This window comes from Ovis aries, chromosome 1 (assembly GCF_016772045.2).
Source record: "Ovis aries strain OAR_USU_Benz2616 breed Rambouillet chromosome 1, ARS-UI_Ramb_v3.0, whole genome shotgun sequence".
NCBI lineage: Eukaryota > Metazoa > Chordata > Mammalia > Artiodactyla > Bovidae > Ovis > Ovis aries.
In genome coordinates, this window is record NC_056054.1 from 17748090 (window position 1) to 17766973 (window position 18884).

An 18884-nucleotide genomic window follows, 5' to 3' on the forward strand; every position below is an offset into this window, starting at 1 on the left:
TTATAAAAGGAAAAGAAAGACTCAGACTAAATATGGCAAAATATCAAAATCTTTAGTTTTGATGTGAGAAAATGGGATCTTTGCTTTATTTTTTTCCATAATTTCTATCTGCATATTTCTGACTTTATCTGACTCTCTGTTTATTACATACAAATAAACAGAGAGATTCATACAGATAGATAGTCATATACAATTGTATTTTTCTTTATGAAATATACTTTTTTTCTGAAAAAAAAAAAAAAGTGAGATTTAGAATGTAAAACCAGGGACTTCCCTGGGGATCCAATGTTTAAGACTTTGCCTTCTGATGCAGGGGCTATGGATCCAAAACCTGGTTTGGGAGCTAAGATCTACATAACTTGTGGTCAAAAAAACAAAACATATAACAGAAGCAATATTGAAACAAATTCAATAAGGACTTTAAAAAATGTCCACATTAAAAAATCTTTAAAAAATAAATAAAATGTAAAACCAGGTAAGAGACAGTTTCACAAGCTGAGTTCAGACCAGGTTATTAGTCATATTTTCCCAGAGATACATCTAAAATAATTCTAACTTGCATTTTATAGCACTAAGTACAAAAAACAATGCTAATATTACTGCAAGTGCTTGTTAGACAGCAACGAAAGACTGTTCCTGCATAATCTGTCTACTCTTTGTGTCATCTTCATCCCCCAGCACTTTATACTGTAGAAAGTATGTATGCATGTTAAACATTTGACTGTGATTGTATTGAACTGATATAAACTTGCATAGGAGAAAACCCAGGGAAAACAATAAAGTAATGGCCTTGAACCATAAAGACATAGTCCTTGTAAAAGAAAACCTTTGCTCTCAATACTCTACTAATTGGTTGGGTGGTAGCAGCTGAAAATGGGGAGAACTTCAGTGTATGAGTGGCCTCGCCCTTTCTGCGTATCTCATAGACATAGAAAGGTTCAAGTTGGTCAGAACTGATGTATGAGGCCCATCAAGTCTGCCCACGATTCTGGACAACTCTGAAACGTCCCAGGTTATTGAGCTGTCCCTTTGTGGCCAAGCACTTTCAGAAAGGCCCTCTTTACATTATTCTTCTGGAGACTGTAGATAATGGGGTTGAGGAAGGCAGAGACAACATTGTAGAAAAGGGCCAGCTTCTTGACCCTCTCTGAGTCATACCAGGACCCAGGCCTCATGTACATGGTCATGGCTGGCCCACAGAACATGGTGACCACAGTGATATGGGAAGTAGACGTGGAGAAATACTGGAGTCTCCCCTGGGATGAACAGATTCTTAAGATGGAGGCAAAGATGTGAACATACAAGGCCAGGATGAAGGTGAGTGGGACCAAAAGTGCCTCCAACACACTCTGCTTGAGGTGGGACGTCAGGATAACAAGTAAGGACCACCCAAGTCTCTCACCTGCGGCCCCTCCCTCAGTTTTTCTAACACCCCTCCCCCCAAGTTGGACTCCAGATTTTCCAGGGTCCTGAGTTGTTTCTGCAGCCTCTTCCTGAGCTGCAAGATGGTGGAGGTTGAGTGAGGAATAGAGAATCCTTATTCTCAGTCTGGACATCCTTCTCCCATGGATTCCTTCACACTCAGGATAACCCCTGAGAGAGTCTTCCCTTGTTTCTGAGTTACAATAGTGATTGTATTCATCCAGGAGTGTTCATAGACATAGGAAGGCAGAAAAAAGATAATAATTACCCTCTAGTTCCTTCCACATGACAAAGAAAATTTTAGTTTGTGCAAATTTCTCTCTAATTGTTTCCTATCCTTAAATGATAATAGATTCTTTTCTCACCTCAATGATATCATGCTTTACATACACTTTTATCATGGCAGACACTTGTTGAATGACTATCCATTTCCCCCTTTGCTGAGAGAACCATCCTCTTGCTGACAACCCTTGTTAAGTGAAGTGAACACATCATGGACAGTCTTTAACCTCAAGACTTGTTATGTGAATAAATGAATTCTTGTATATCTAAACCACTGTTAGCTGAGTTTCCTAGTGTTTGAGGGAAATCCTAATGAATTAAGTGTTCTGCCTATGAAAAAATGAACATTATGTGACAAGCATTCTACCCCGATCTCAGGCTTTCAGCCACCAGAACTGTGAGAAATAAATGCTTGTTATTTAAACCACTCAGTCTGTGGGATTCTATTATAGCAGCTTGAGCTGGCCAAGACAGAGGTCAAGGTGGCTAGAATTCAGAGCAGAGCAATGGAGAGGCAAGCTGCACAGAGAGTGAACCCAGGAGTCTGCTGAAGGCCCCTCTCCTGTCTTTAGATGAGGGCTGATCAGTGCATGCATATGAGGAAACACCAGAGGATGAGGGGATGCCTTAAGATTAATAAGGGAATATCATGAACAACTTTATCCCCAAATTAGATAATTTCAATAAAATGATAAATTCATTGAAAGATGATAACTGCCAAAACTCATCTGTAAAGAAATAGGTAACCTGAATAGTCATAAATCTAGTTTTTTGAATTGAATGTGGAGTTAAAACCTTTTCACAGAGAAACTCTAGACCTAGATGGATTTACCTGTGAATTCTACCAGTCCCTTAAAGAAGAAATACTGTTACTAAACCAAACTTGGGACTGCATGCCTGTGCAGTAAAGAAAATCTACTGACACGGGGTTGTGGTGAAGGAAAGTACAGTGTTAATTGCAGGGGCCACGCAAGGGGTCCAGGCAGCTAGTGCTTAAAAGATCTGGACTCCCCGATAGTTTTCAGGGAAGGGTTTTTATAGAGGGTGAGTGGGAAGGTTTGTAGAGTGCATGATTACCTCGTGGACATTCTTCAGATGAGCTGATGGTGAGGTAAAGGGAGTCAACACCATCAACCTTCTGGTTCCAAACCAGCTGAGATCTTCTTGCTTGTGGGCAGCACCCAGTTAACTTCTTCCACCTGGTGGGGGTTTCAGTATCCGCAAAACAGCTCAAAGGACATGGCTCAGAATATGAGCTATAGTCCTTCAGAAGAAACTGAAAGTCCCTAACTTTGTGTAGGCTAAACTATTACTAGTTTGTCTTGCTTGACTTTTCTCCTTTGCTTCTGCATTTTCTCACTTCTCTGGTTAAATTCATTCTCTGAAACTCAAGGAAGGCCTAGGAAGCTAAACTTTTGCTACAAACAAGAGGCAGATGGAGGACGCGGAGGGGTGGATCTGTCCCAGGAAGGTCCAGTAGCATCCTGCTTAGTTATAATACTTCCATGTCTGCACTAACTCTTCTAGAAAATTTAAGGATGAAGGAATTATTCACAATGCATTCTATGAGGCCAGCATCTCTCTGACATGGGAACAAAGATAGTACAAGAAGGGTAAATGAAGACCCATATCTTTCATGAAAATAGATGCAAAAATTCTTTTTTTTCTAAATTTATTGTTTAATTGGGGGAAAATGGCTTTAGAGTGTTGTGTTGGTTTTTTGCTGTGTAACAATGTAAATCAGCTATATGTATACATATATCCCCTCTCTGTTGAGCCTCCCTCCCCTTCTTTTCAAGCTTCTCTGGTGGCTCAGATGGTAAAGAATCTGCTTGCAATGTGGGAGACCTGGGTTCAATCCCTGGGTTGGGAAGATCCCCTGGAGGAGGGCATGGCAACCCATTTCAGTATTCTTCCCTGGAGAATCCCCAGGGACAGAGGAACCTTGCTTCATCCCCCCCTTTTTTTTTAATCCCATCCATCTAGATCATCACCGAGTGCCATGCTGGGCTCCCGGTTTCACACAGTGACTTCTCACCAGCTATCTATTTTACACATGGTAGTGTGAAAAAGTCAGTGCTGCTTTCTCCATTCACCCGACTCTCTCCTTCCTCCACTATGTGCACAAGTCTGTTCTCTATATCCTCCATTCCTTCCCTGCAGATAGATTCATCAATACCATTTTTCCAACAAAATTTTAGTAACTTGAATTGCACATATGTTTTAGAAAGATCAATGCACCATGGCCAGCTATTAGGTGAAGAGAAACTAAACTGAGAGGCAGAGAAGGGTACTGGGGTGAAAACAGGCTTCAGAGGGGTGCAGGTCATCGTTCCAGCCCCATCTGGACCGCTTCCCAGCTGTGTGTCCTTGGAGGAATGGTGATGATGTGGGTCAGGATGCTCTCTCCCATTTTTCTTCTTCCTTTTTTTTTTTTTTAAATTTTTTATTTTTTTTATTTTTTAAATTTTAATATCTTTAATTCTCACATGCGTTCCCAAACATGAACCCCCCTCCCACCTCCCCTCCCCATAACATCTCTCTGGGTCATCCCCATGCACCAGCCCCAAGCATGCTGCATCCTGCGTCAGACATAGACTGGCGATTCAATTCTTACATGGTAGTATACATGTTAGAATGTCATTCTCCCAAATCATCCCACCCTCTCCCTCTCCCTCTGAGTCCAAAAGTCCATTATACACATCTGTGTCTCTTTCCCTGTCTTGCATACAGGGTCATCATTGCCATCTTTCTAAATTCCATATATATGTGTTAGTATACTGTATTGGTGTTTTTCTTTCTGGCTTACTTCACTCTGTATAATCGGCTCCAGTTTCATCCATCTCATCAGAACTGATTCAAATGAATTCTTTTTTATGGCTGAGTAATACTCCATTGTGTATATGTACCACAGCTTTCTTATCCATTCATCTGCTGATGGACATCTAGGTTGTTTCCATGTCCTGGCTATTATAAACAGTGCTGCGATGAACATTGGTGTACATGTGTCTCTTTCAATTCTGGTTTCCTCGGTGTGTATGCCCAACAGTGGGATTGCTGGGTCATAAGGTAGTTCTATTTGCAATTTTTTAAGGAATCTCCACACTGTTCTCCATAGTGGCTGTACTAGTTTGCATTCCCACCAACAGTGTAGGAGGGTTCCCTTTTCTCCACACCCTCTTCAGCATTTATTGCTTGCAGATTTTTGGATCGCAGCCATTCTGACTGGTGTGAAGTGGTACCTCATTGTGGTTTTGATTTGCATTTCTCTAATAATGAGTGATGTTGAGCATCTTTTCATGTGCTTGTTAGCCATCCGTATGTCTTCTTTGGAGAACTGTCTATTTAGTTCTTTGGCCCATTTTTTGATTGGGTCGTTTATTTTTCTGGAATTGAGCTGCATAAGTTGCTTGTATATTTTTGAGATTAGTTGTTTGTCAGTTGCTTCATTTGCTATTCTCTCCCATTTTTCAAGCACATGTTAGGTTCATGGTGTCAGATGCTTAAACCCTTCCTCTCTCTTAATCCTCAGATCGATCATGTGAAGTTCATATTATCCAAGTCATAAATATCCAAATATTTATATATTTATCCAGCTGAGGCATGTGTGTGTGTGTGTGTGTGTGTGTGTGTGTGTGAGTGAGTGTGAGTGTATGCTTGTTAGTCACTCAGTTGTGTCCAACTATCTGTGACCCCATGCACAGTAGCCCGCCAGGCTCCTCTGTCCATGGAATTCTCCAGGCAAGAATACTGAGATCTTCCTGACCCAGGGTTCTAACCTTAGTCTCCTGCATTGCAGGCAGATTCTTTACTGTCTGAACCACCAGGCAAACTGAGACTTAGAAAGGTTAGTAACTTGCCTGGGTTTCTAGTAGAGACCAAACAGGGATTTGAACCCAGATCAGGATTCAGTGAGACAACACTAAAGAGTTGGCATAGCACTACTTGGCACATTAGACAAACTTCCTCATCTGCTTATCTATTTAAGAAGGTGCAGTCCTTTCTTTGAACATTGACTATCTGTTTGAGATCCCAAGAATGCCAGATAAAGAGGCCCACCATCTTTAAGGGAGGAAGGAAATTACCACCACACAGGCACTGTCCCCTCCCACTAGCTTGAGAAATGTGTGGCCCTGGGCAGGAGTCCTCCACTATGAATTCAAGCCCTTGCTATGGGGTGTCTGGGTGTCCCAGCAGAGAACTACACTAACCCTTATACTGCTCACTTTTTGCTCTCAGTATAAGACATTCCACTGACTGACCCGCTTCTGTGCTCATGCTGTAACCTGTGCTGAGCATCTTACAGGCACCTTCTCAACTCTCACAGCACTGACTTCTGTCAGCACTCAGGAAGGGAAAGTGACAAGGTCATATGTCGAGGAAGCAGTGGAGTTACCATTCAACCACCAATCTGTCTGGTCTCTTGTTTTCTGCGTTGCACAAGAAAGACTGCTCTTTGGGGTTTCAGAACCTAAGTCCAGAAAAGGGAATGATGTAGGGAACAAATTGTCAAGAGGGAAAATATATCAAGATTGATGACTATATCTTGGATATTGTAAGTAATGTCCATGTGAACAATGGGGTGAATATATCTTTTTGAATTAATGTTTACATCTTTTTCAGGTATAGTCTGAAGTCAGAAAATGTGATGTCTCCAGTTTTATTCTTTTTTCTCAATATTCCTTTGGCAATTCAGGGTCTTCTGTGATTCCATACAAATTTTTTATATTATTAAAATTAAAGTTAAATTCTGTTAAAAATTGATGACTATATTACATAACATCTACTGCTTGTTCCCTCAGAGAAGGTGGTGGCACCCCACTCCAGTACTCTTGCCTGGAAAATCCCATGGACGGAGGAGCCTGGTAGGTTGCAGTCCATGGAGTCGCAAAGAGTCAGATACCACTGAGCGACTTCACTTTCGCTTTTCACTTCTGTGCATTGGAGAAGGAAATGGCAACCCACTCCAGTGTTCTTGCCTGGAGAATCCCAGGGACAGGGGAGCCTGGTGGGCTGCTGTCTATGGCGTCATGCAGAGTCGGACACGACTGAAGCGACTTAGCAGCAGCAGCAGCAGCAGCAGCATGTTGCCTGGATAGGGCTGCTCCATATCAGGTATCTACCCGGTTCATGGCCTCCTAATCTAGGAAATCATACAATGTGCAAACTCAGACAAATTTTGAGAGTGAAAGGGAGGGTTTAAACTACTTATAGGAATTAATTGATCTATAATAGGCATAAACCATAACTGTCTCATGGAAACTAGGGTATGAGATCAACCTATCCAATTCCATCCTTGACTAGCCTACTGTCTTCCCACAGTTGGGACCAAGCACTATGGCTGATGAGTTTGAGCAAGCTCTGGGAGTTGGTGGTGGATAGGGAAGACTGGCATGCTGCAGTCCATGGGGTTGCAAAAAGCTGGGCACAACTGAGCGACTGAAATGAACTGAACTGATCTATGTCTGATACTTGTTAGCCCTAAAATTCATGTTACTTGGATGAATGTGCTATTTCTCTGGGGACCTAAGCATTCTGGCCCTTTACTCTGAGATAACATCCAGGCAGCTCAGCTGCTGGCTTGTCCAACTTAATGTTCCAGTTACATGGATACTAACAGGGCATTTTTTGGTCTTTGCCTTGGGAACCAGGCCTTTGACATGACACACTCTTTCCAGGACCCCTCCCATAACAGGTCTCATCCAGTTCTGTGCTCAGTTCCCATGCAGTGGCTCAGGCCTTCCTCCCTCCTACAGACAGATATCTTTTCACCACTAAGTGTCACTCGACCTGGATTCATCACTGATCTCTACTAAGGTAAAAGTATTGCCCATCGGCCTTACGTCTTCCAGTGCCCTTTCACCTTCATCACCACACCCTTCAGAATTTGAATTCTACTTTGCAGGACTGGACTGTCTCTAACATCATTGCTTCCCACCCACGAGATAGGCTCCTGTCCAGTGAGCCTGCTGTCCTGCAGCAGTTAATGAAGCCAAGCCACTCTGCTGTCTTTTTCTCCCAGAACTTTGTTGAGGAAGGTGGGTCTGAGGAAGTCTGTGCACCTGCCTTGGCCTCTGACCACCTGACTCCTGCACTCAGCCTTGCAGACACTCTGCAGTCTGACTACATACCCTATAAATCAGAACTACACTTTGGCCATAGACAGTCTACAGTGGAATGACATGGAATCTAGCAGATCCAGGTTCAAATTCCAACTATACAATTTGCTATGTAGTGTGAATAAGCCCCTTAATTCTCTTAAACTCTCTGTACCTCCTGACCTGTCAAATAGCTTACCTACCTTCTTGTGAGGCTTAATTATATTATATGTAGTGCCCAGTGTAGCATCTTATAAGAGTAAGTGTTCAATAGCACGTGGTTGTCATTATAGTCAGGTTTGATAACATTTATACTGCAGTGAGGAGTGTGGCCTTGGATAAGAGTAGGTTTTAATTAATGAAAGTTATGAGGTCGCTAATAAGTATTAGCGGCATTTATATTGTCTATATCCAAGCCTCAGTTTGATCTCTGTTCCATAAGTGGCCTTGGATAAGATGAATATGGATTTAAAAGGCAAACAAAATTGCTTCAGAAGGAAACAAAGCACACTGTTCAGTATTGTCACTGTGTCACACAGGGATGTAGCCACTCAACCATAAGACTCCTCCCTCCTCGAAGTCTCAGTGGGAAGGAATTTCAGTCCCTACGTGGAGACTTTGGAAGGATGCCCAGCTCACTAACTCCAGAAGTTGAGCCCAAAATGCCTTGGGGGCATTAAGCTTCCTGCCTGTGCCTTTCACCCAGCCCAGTGGCTCTGTGCTGCATTTACCAGCATGGGCAGGAGATCTTCAGGGCTTTTTAGGGACAGGAAATCTACTCTCCAACCCCATGCTGATAGGAAGGAAGCCCCTGGGTCTGCCTGCTAGAATCCCCTCCCTCCAGGGATGCTATACATTTGACACACTTAATAATGGCACAGATCACCCCAGTAGGGCCACCGTGCAAAGGAGAAGGGGAGACTGCTTTCTACTGCACCACTGAGACCAAGAGACACCAGGTGAAGGCTGCTGCAGGGGTGAAGGGGGTGAAGAACAGTGCGCTGTTCACTCGTAAGTAGGACTGAGGGATGAGCTAGGTGAGTTACCTTCTTAGGGCCCCCCCAAGAATGGACAAGGGATCACCCTAGTCTTCTCTGTCTCACTCCCCTGGGGAGGGGGAGGGGGCTCCTGCCATCATAAACAGACAGGAGAAGAGTCTTTAGCACAACTCCATGGCCATTTTCAAACTCAAGCAGTGGCCCTCAGGAGCACCACCTACCCCCATTCCCTAAATGGGTCCTGCAGCACTCTGGGGGACCCCTGCAAGGGATCCTCTTTCTTCTTTTTCGTAAATATATATATATATATATATATATATATATATATATATATATATATATATTTTTTTTTTTTTTTACTGTACTAGGTCTTAGTTGCAGTATGTGGGATCTAATTCACCAACCAGTGACCAAACTTGGGCCCCCTCCATTAGGTGTGAGGAGTCTTAGCCATGGGACCACCAAAGAAGTCTCTCTTCTTTTTTTCTTGTCTACTAGAAGAGCAGAGGCTGAGAAGGATAAATGAAGGGTTGGCAGGAGGAGAGGAGGGCAGATATTAAAAATGAAGCTCTCATAGTTTAAAGGCCTTCACGGGTGTCTTTGAGGGAGGCAGCAGAAAGAGCAGTGCTGAAAGCCTGGTGAGCTGTGCACCTAGATAATCTAGCATGAGGCCTGGGACTCATTAGCTTGGAGGAAGGCAGAGCAGAGTCTGCTCTTAAAGCAGAGAAAACTAGTCCTGGAACAGGGCTCCAGAAGAAATCTGCTAAATATCATGGAGAGATAGATCTAACAGACACAGCTTCTGCCTGTAGTCTGCCTAGGAAGACAATACACAAACCCCACAAGGCTGACTGGTCAGGTGAGGAGGAGGGAACCCCAAACTGGGCTTTGAGGGCTGGTGGAATGTGAGGAGGAAGAAGGGATCATGGGAGACATTCCAACAGATAAACTGTTCAAGAAGGGAATGGCGAGATTTGCATGGTGTTTGTGGCAGGTGCTGAGAAAGCCAGGTAGTTTGGAGGATCTGTGGGTCAGGGAGGAGGGGCCCCCAGGATGCTCGGATGAGGATGATTTGATGGTTACGCTCTTAGCATCATGGCTCAGAACTCTCATTGAGCCACAGAAAATACTATAGACTTGAAAATTGGTCAGAACCAGAAGAGAAATGTCTTAGTATAGTCTAAGGGGGCATGAGAATGGGCATGAGAGATGAAGCAGTATCTGCTGGTGGGTGGACCAGGAAGGCAGGCTAGTGAGGGGCTCCTGAGAAAGCCCAGATCTGGATGTGGACTAGTGAGACGGAGGATGTGGTGAGACAGAGGATGTGAGCCTCTCCCCGTTCTCATCCCTCATCCTTCTGGCTTTAGAGTTTGCTGTTTGCACAGCAGACAAATCCTTGTCTCTTGAATGTGACCCTTCTCAAAGTCCAAGACGCTGAGCTTCCCTAGATCTCTTCTCTTCATAAACATTCCTGACCTGAATCATTTTCCTTCTTCTTTCACTTATTTTCTTCCAGTTACTGGTGTTCCCTAAAGCTCAGCACAAAAATACCACACTGTCTTCTTTTGCTTATAGCCTCAGACAACGTCTTCATCCCTCACCCTTCACCAGAATTCTGCAGCAATCAAGCCTCATAGTCTTGTTTTCAGGGCTGTTCTCTGGAACTTAGATGCTTGAAAATGTCATGATGGCTACTCAATTCTCCCTCCATTCCTACTTCCACTAAGCCTCTCTTATGTAAATTGTTACCATTTATCGAGCACTTTCAATAGACCAGGTGTATTTCACACAAACTCCATTCTGGAGGAGGTATTACAGATAAAGCACAAGGGACTCTGAGAGGCTAAGTGACTTAGGATGGGTAAAGAGGATACAAGATGAAGGTGTGTTGACACCTGAGTCTAGGCCCTGGTCTCATGTCTCCAACTCCTGGAAGGAATCTCCTGCTAACACAACCCTGTTCAGCTGACTGCTTGGCCCAGCCCTCCCCTTGGTTCTCATGACGCTGATGCAATCACAGGTCTCCAGCCAGGCATTCCCTGGACCAAAGAATAGCAGACCCAGAAGAGTCCCTTGGAGTCATCAGAGTTACCCAAAATCACACAGCGAACTAGGTGCAGAGTTAGGACCAGCCCCCACTCTTCTGATTTCCAGAGTCCTCCCATTCATACCAACCCTTTTAACTTGTCTAGTGTTGGTATTTTGCAAAATTTATTAACATAGGGTATCTCATATGCCTCTTTCTATTACCCTGTGCCGTGGATGTTTCATTTCTAACAGATGGGGACACTGAGGCCAATGAGGGTGAAGGGACTTGCCTAAATTCACACAGATGGGTAATTGACAGCCTTCAGACATTTAGGAAGAGCTGAATTTAAAATGTTATCATAGACTGGTAATTATAAGGATTCGACAGAAAATCCCACAGATATCCAATCACAGACCTCAGGGCAAGTTAGGAATCAAAATCACTCTTTCCATTTCTCGGGGCTGTGAGGTCTCTGTTCTCTCCTTCCCAGCATGTTGGCTCTCATCTCTGTAAGACCTCCACTGTTCTCTACAATTCCAGCTTACCTGTGACTTCGGGTTGCCAGCACAGCAGCTCTGGGTTGACTGTACCTCAAGCACGGATGGCCCAGTGACACAGACTTTCAGTGTTATCATTTAAAATTTTCAGCAAAGAATTGTTCTTCAGACCAAGACAAGTATATGCACTTGGAAGCATTTAGCAGTGATCAGAGGCTGACTGGGTTCCCCTGCTTCAGACATAGCTACCTAATGCTTTGCCTTCTATAGATGAAGGTGGGTTCCAGGGAAGGACCTGTGAGCACTCAGGCATCTTATATTCTGTTACAGGCATAAATCCAGATCTTCTGATGGCTCTTCCAGTTCAGGAGCTACTCTCGTTTACTACACCTTTTCACCCAACTCAACAAAGATTTGACTGAATCTAAAGCTACTGTGCAAGGGGCTGTGTGTGGCTCTGGTTCAGTCAGCTGTGTCCTCCTCCCCGAAGGCTGAGGACAGAACAGACTGGTCTTTGTCTCCTTGATAGGCAGACCACCATGCAGAGCCTTGGCAAGGAGAACCACAGTTCCGTGTCTGAATTCATCCTTCTTGGCTTCTCCAGTGAGTCTCAGGTCAGAATGGTTCTGTTCACGTTCTTCCTTACCCTCTACTTTATCACCATTCTAGGCAATGGACTCATCATCACCCTGATCTACTTGGATACACACCTCCACACACCTATGTACTTCTTTCTCAGCATCCTCTCCCTTGTAGACATGAGCTATGTCACCACCACTGTGCCCCAGATGTTGGTTAATCTGGTATATCCAAGGAGGACCATTTCCTGGGGAGCTTGTGCAGCCCAGATGTTCATCTTCTTGATCCTGGGCATTGCTGAGTGTGTCCTCTATGCCATTATGGCCTATGACAGGTATATGGCCATCTGTTTCCCCCTTCACTATACTCTACTGATGAGTCGTCCTATTTGTATCAAGATGGTCACAGTCTGTTGGCTCATTAGCATAGCTGGGGCCCTGATCTATACTGTCTTCACCATGCGTCTGCCTTATTGTGGCCCCCACAAGATAAACCACTTCTTCTGTGAGGTCCCTGCTGTCCTGAAGTTGGCTTGTGCAGACACATCCCTCAATGACCGGTTGGACTTCATCTTGGGTTTCATCTTGCTTTTGATACCACTTTCCTTCATCCTGGTCTCTTATATTCGCATCTTTGTCTCCATCTTGAGCATCCGCTCACCCCAGGGGAGACTCAAGTCCTTCTCCACATGTGCTTCCCACATCACTGTGGTCACCATGTTCTATGGGCCAGCCATGACCATGTACATGAGGCCTGGGTCCTGGTATGACCCGGAGAGGGACAAGAAGCTGGCCCTTTTCTACAATGTTGTCTCTGCCTTCCTCAACCCCATCATCTACAGTCTCCGCAACAAAGATGTAAAGAGGGCCTTTCTGAAAGTACTTGGCCAGAGAGGGACAGCTCAATGACCCAGGATGTTTCAGAGTTGTCCACAATTATGGGCTGACTTGATGAGGCTCATGTGGTATCATGAAAGTACATCAGGTCTGGCCAGCATTTCTGGGTCTTTGAGCTTCCCAAAAAGGGTGACGTCACCCTGAAGTTCTCCCCACTAGTTGGAAAATTTTCAGCTACTACCACTTATAGACTCAGTTGAGGATTTAAGATGAAGGATTTGATTTACAATAAGTATGTCCTTATGGTCCAAGGTTATTGCTTTATTGTTTTTCCTTGGTTCTCTCCTCCACTCTGGAAAATTATGTCAGTTCAATGTATCATGGCCAAGTGTTTAACACGCATATATGCTTTCCAATGGTGTAAAGGGCTGGGGGTGAAGATGACAAAAAGAGTAGACAGATTATGTAGGAACAGTCTTGTGTTACTCTCTGACAAGCTCAGAAATAATATTAGCATTGCTTTTTGCACTTGGTGGTATAAAATCTAAGTTAGAGTTATTTTAGACATATCTGTGGAACAATTCGGCTAATAATATTCTTCAATTTGTGAAACTGACTCAGCTAATTTTATGTTTTAAATATCATTTTTATTTTCAGAAAAATAAATATACATTTCCTAAAAGAAAATACATGTATATATATACACCTACATCTTTTTTTTTTTTTTTTTTGCTCTTCTTCACTGTGTGTCTTTGGCTGAGTCTTCGCTGTGGCACATGCACTTCTCTAGTGGGGGCACACGGGTTCTGTAGTTGATGCCCGGGTCTTAGTTGCCCCGTGGCATGTGGGATATTACATCCCTGATCAGACACAGAACCTGGGTCCCCTGCATTGGAAGCATGGATTCTTAACCAGGACCAGCAGGAAAGTTTGCTATGTATCTCTCTTTTTATGTTTATGTATATAATGAGATATCAGACAGAGTCAGAAATATGCAGAAAGAAATTATAGAAAAGAATATAGCGAAGACCCTGTTTTCTCACACTCAAAATAAATATGTTAGTATTTTGCCACATTTAGTCTGAGTCTTTTTTATACTTTAGAAGATTAAATAATTACAGATAAAATTGAAGTGCTCTTTGACTATTTCCAGCTTCTCTGAATCAACCGCTTTTATTAGTTTGAAGTCTATTCTCTGTGTTTCAAAGCTTTTGCTTACATGTAATCACATCCATAACCAATAGACAAAATTGTTTTTGTACAAACTTAACATTTTATACTGGTATCAAGATTTCAGTGCCACTATGAAAAAAATTTAACTCAGCATCATGGTTCTGACATCCCCCACTGGATACTTAGAGGTCTACATCATTCTCTTAAGAAGAATTTTAAGCATTTTACCACATCTCATTTATCTAATTCTTTATCACTGGACATTTGTTTACTTCTAATTTTTTGCTATTTAAATAATATTGTGATAAATTTCTTTGGACATTTCTCCACAGGTAAAATTTTTTCCCAAGACGTATGTATAGCAGTGAATGTAGCAGTTTTTAGAACTTTCCAATTTACTAGATACCCCTAAATTATTCTTCTAAGTACTGATACCAATCTACAACTTTCATTCTCATCAACCCTTGATAATATTATTTATCTAAACCATTCTGAAAGAGTCTATCTCATACATGGAAAGTGGTGACATTTTTTGTTTCACTTGCAATCCCCTGATTGCTAACGAATTTAACATCTTTTCATAAGACTGTTGGTAGTATTGTGTAGTGAAGTCAGCCCTGGAGTCAGACTTCTGTATTCTAACCTCGGCTAACCCTTTACTAACTCAGTGATGATGGGCAAGTCACCTAACTTCTGTGAGTCTCAGTTTCCTCATCTGTTAATGGGAAGAATATATGATAGATCTCAGAGGGTTGTTAGAAGGATTAAATGAGATAGTACATGTACAGCATTTAGCATAATAAAACATAGTAAGTGTTCAATGAATACAAGATATGTTTACCTTTTCTTATTTACAGTTCATTAAATATTTTGGCTATTCTTTCTCTGTTACATGCACTGAAAATATCTTCTTGGGCACTTTCATGGAGGTTCAATGACTGGACTTCTGTACTCTAGTGCAGGCAGCCTGGGTCCAGTTCCTGGTGGAGGAATAGATTAGATTCCACAGATCACAATTAAGAGTTCACAGGCCTAAGACCTGGCGCAGCCAAATGTATAAAAATTGAAAACAAAGAGAACATCTTGTCTGAGTCTGTCGCTTGTTTTCATTATTGCAAAAGTAGTATATATGTATCCTGAAAACTTTGCATTTATAAATACAAACAAAAAACTGTTACCTTAGATTTGGAGATAACTACAATTAACATTTATTTATTTTCTGCTTCTTTTTTATTTTTTAAATTATGAAAGTATGATAACACACTTATAGGAGACTTGGAAAATACAGAACAAAGTTATATATATTTCCACTATATATTACAATCATTTTTAAGTAGATAAATTAAAAATTTTAGTTGGAATAAATAACAAGCTGTCAAAAATTAATAGAATGAATACACAAAGAAGTAGAAGGATATAGTAGACCTGAAAATCAGTATGAGCCAATTCAACATGATTAAGATTTAAACAATTTTCACACAATAGCAGGATACAAATTCTATTCAAGGTCCCTTAGACTAAACTAGGAGACAACGGAACATATCCAGGGACATAAAACAAGGTACAAACATTTCATGGTCTAAAGGTATTGAAGTTATACACAGTCTGTTCTCTTATCACTATGGAACTATGTTAGAAATCAATATCAAAAGATATTTGAAAATAACCCACATAATTTCAAGTACAATGTGACTCTTAACAAGAGAGATCTTTGACTTTGCCACTGAAAGCCTCAATAAAGTTAAAAGTTTGAAAAAACATAAAGGGTGATTGCAAAGAAGAAAGCATTTAAATAAGAAATTAATATCAAATGAGAAATTAATATTAAAGACACTTTTAAAACATGTATTTGAAAATTAAACGTCTGCTTTTAAATGTTGTGTGTATCTAAGAAGCCATAACAAGAAAAATTAGAGATATCTGTAAGAAAATCAAAATGAAAAGAGAATTTATTAGAATTTATTGCATGCAGCTGAAGCTACTCAATGCAACTAAATACAATGTGAAATTTTGAATAAGATATGAAAATAAACAGTGGACACTAGCATAGAATTTCATGCAGTGTGAATAAAATCTGTACTTTAGTTAACAATACTGTATCACATGTTAATTTCCTGTTTTTTTAACTTAATTTATTTATTTCAATTGGAGGCTAATTGCTTTACAATATTGTAGTGGTTTTTCCCATACATTGACATGAATCAGCCATGGGTATACATGTGTCCACGATCCTGAACCCCTCTCCCACCTCCCTCCCCATCCCATCCCTCTGGGTCATCCCAGTGCACCAGCCCTGAGCACCCTGTCTCATGCACCGAACCTGGACTGGTGATCTATTTCACATATGGTAATATACATGTTTCAGTGTTATTCTCTCAAATCATTCCACCCTCACCTTCTCCCACAGAGTCCAAAAGTCTGTTCTTTACATCTGTGTCTCTTTTGCTGTCCTGCATATAGGGTCATCGTTACCATCTTTCTAAATTCCATATATATGCCTTAATATACTGTATTGTTGCTTTTCTTTCCAACTTACTTCACTCTGTATAATAGGCTCCAGTTTCACCCATCTCATTAGAACTGATTCAAATGCATTATTTTTAATAGCTGAGTAATATTTGAATGCAGAGTTCCAAAGAATAGCAAGGAGAGAAGAGAAAGCCTTCCTCAGTGATCAATGCAAAGAAATAGAGGAAAACAATAGAATGAAAAAGACTAGAGATCGCTTCAAGAAAATTAGAGATACCAAGGGAACATTTCATGCAAAGATGGGCTCAATAAAGGACAGAAATGGTCTGGACTTAACAGAAGCAGAAGATATTAAGAAGAGGTGGCAAGAATACACAGAAGAACTGTACAAAAAAGATCTTCATGACCCAGATCACAATGGTGTGATCACTCACATAGAGCCAGATATCCTGGAATGTGAAGTCAAGTGGGCCTTAGGAAGCATCACTATGAACAAAACTAGTGGAGGTGATGGAATTCCAGTTGAGCTATTTCAAATCCTGAAAGATGACGCTGTGAAAGTGCTGCACTCAATATGCCAGCAAATCTGGAAAACTCACCAGTGGCCACAGGACTGGAATAGGTCAATCCCAAGGAAAGGCAATGCAAAGAATGCTCAAACTACTGCACAATTGCACTCATCTTACTTGCTAGTAAAGTAATGCTTAAAATTCTCCAAGCCAGGCTTCAGCAATACGTGAACCGTGAACTTCCCAATGTTCAAGCTGGTTTTAGAAAAGGCAGAGGAACCAGAGATCAAATTGCCAACATTCTCTGGATCATCAAAAAAGCAAGAAAGTTCCAGAAAAACATCTATTTCTGCTTTATTGACTATGCCAAAGCCTTTGACTCTGTGGATCACAATAAACTGTGGAAAATTCTGAAAGAGATGGAAATACAAGACCACTTGACCTGCCTCTTGAGAAATCTGTATGCAGGTCAGGAAGCAACAGTTAGAACCAGACATGGAACAACAGACTGGTTCCAAATAGGAAAAGGAGTAGGTCAAGGCTGTATATTGTCACCCTGCTTATTTAACTTATATGCAGAGTACATCATGAGAAATGCTGGGCTGGAGGAAGCACAAGCAGGAATCAAGATTGCAGGGAGAAATATCAATAACCTCAGATATGCAGATGACACCACCTTTATGGCAGAAAAAGAACTAAAGAGCCTCTTGATGAAAGTGAAAGAGGAGAGTGAAAAAATTGGCCTAAAGTTCAACATTCAGAAAACTAAGATCATGGCATCCGGTCCCATCACTTCATGGGAAATAGATGGAGAAACAGTGGAAGCAGTGTCAGACTTTATTTTGGGGGGCTCCAAAATCACTGCAGATGGTGACTGCAACCATGAAATTAAAAGACGCTTACTCCTTGGAAATAAAGTTATGACCAACTTAGACAGCATATTAAAAAGCAGAGACATTACTTTGCCAACAAAGGTCCATCTAGTCAAGGCTATGATTTGTCCAGTGGTCATGTATGGATATGAGAGTTGGACTATAAAGAAAGCTGAGTGCCAAAGAATTGATGTTTTTGAACTGTGGTGTTGGAAAAGACTCTTGAGAATCCCTTGGACTACAAGGAGATCCAACCAGTCCATCCTAAAGATCAGTCCTGGGTGTTCATTGGAAGGACTGATGTTGAAGCTGAAACTCCAACATTTTGGCCACCTGATGCGAAGAGCTGACTCATTTGAAAAGACCCTGATGCTGGGAAAGATTGAGGGCAGGAGGAGAAGGGTACAACAGAGGATAAGATGTTTGATTGGCTTCATCAACTCGATGGACATGGGTTTGGGTGGACTCTGGGGGTTGGTGATGGTCAGGGAGGCCTGGTGTGCTGCAGTTCATGGGATTGCAAAGAGTCGGACACGACTGAGCAACTGAACTAAACTGTATATTCCATTCGGTATACATGCCATGGCTTTCTTATCCATTCATCTGCTGATGGACATCTTGGTTGCTTCCATTTCCTAGCTATTGTAAACAGTGCTGTGATGAACATTGTGGTACATGTGTCTCTTTCAATTCTGGTTTCCTCGGTGTGTATGTCCAGTAGTGGGATTGCTGGGTCGTATGACAGTTCTATTTCCAGTTTTTAAAGGAATCTCCACACTGTTATCCATAGTGGCTGTACTACTTTGTATTCCCACCAACATTGTAAGAGGGTTCCCTTTTCTCCACACCCTCTCTGGCATTTATTATTTGTAAACTTTTTGATAGCAACCATTCTGACCAGCATGAGATGGTACCTCATTGTGGTTTTGATTTGCATTTCTCTGATAATGAGTAATGTTGAACATCTTTTCAAGTGTTTGTTAGCCATCTGTATGTTTGGAGAAATGTCTGTTTAGTTCTTTGGCACATATTTTTAATTGGGTCGTTTATTTTTCTGGAATTGAGCTGCAGGAGCTGCTTGTATATTTTGAGATTAATTCTTTGTCAGCTGCTTCATTTG

At 41.7% G+C, this 18884-nt stretch overlaps 1 protein-coding gene across 1 annotated transcript; it reads left to right on the forward strand.

The window, feature by feature from the left end:
* The first annotated feature begins 11865 nt into the window (after positions 1–11865).
* Positions 11866–12813, forward strand: LOC101105378 (olfactory receptor 2A12-like). Its single transcript, XM_004003510.3, has one exon. The coding sequence runs from the start codon at positions 11866–11868 to the stop codon at positions 12811–12813; it is 948 nt and encodes a 315-aa protein (XP_004003559.1).
* Positions 12814–18884: the final 6071 nt, after the last annotated feature.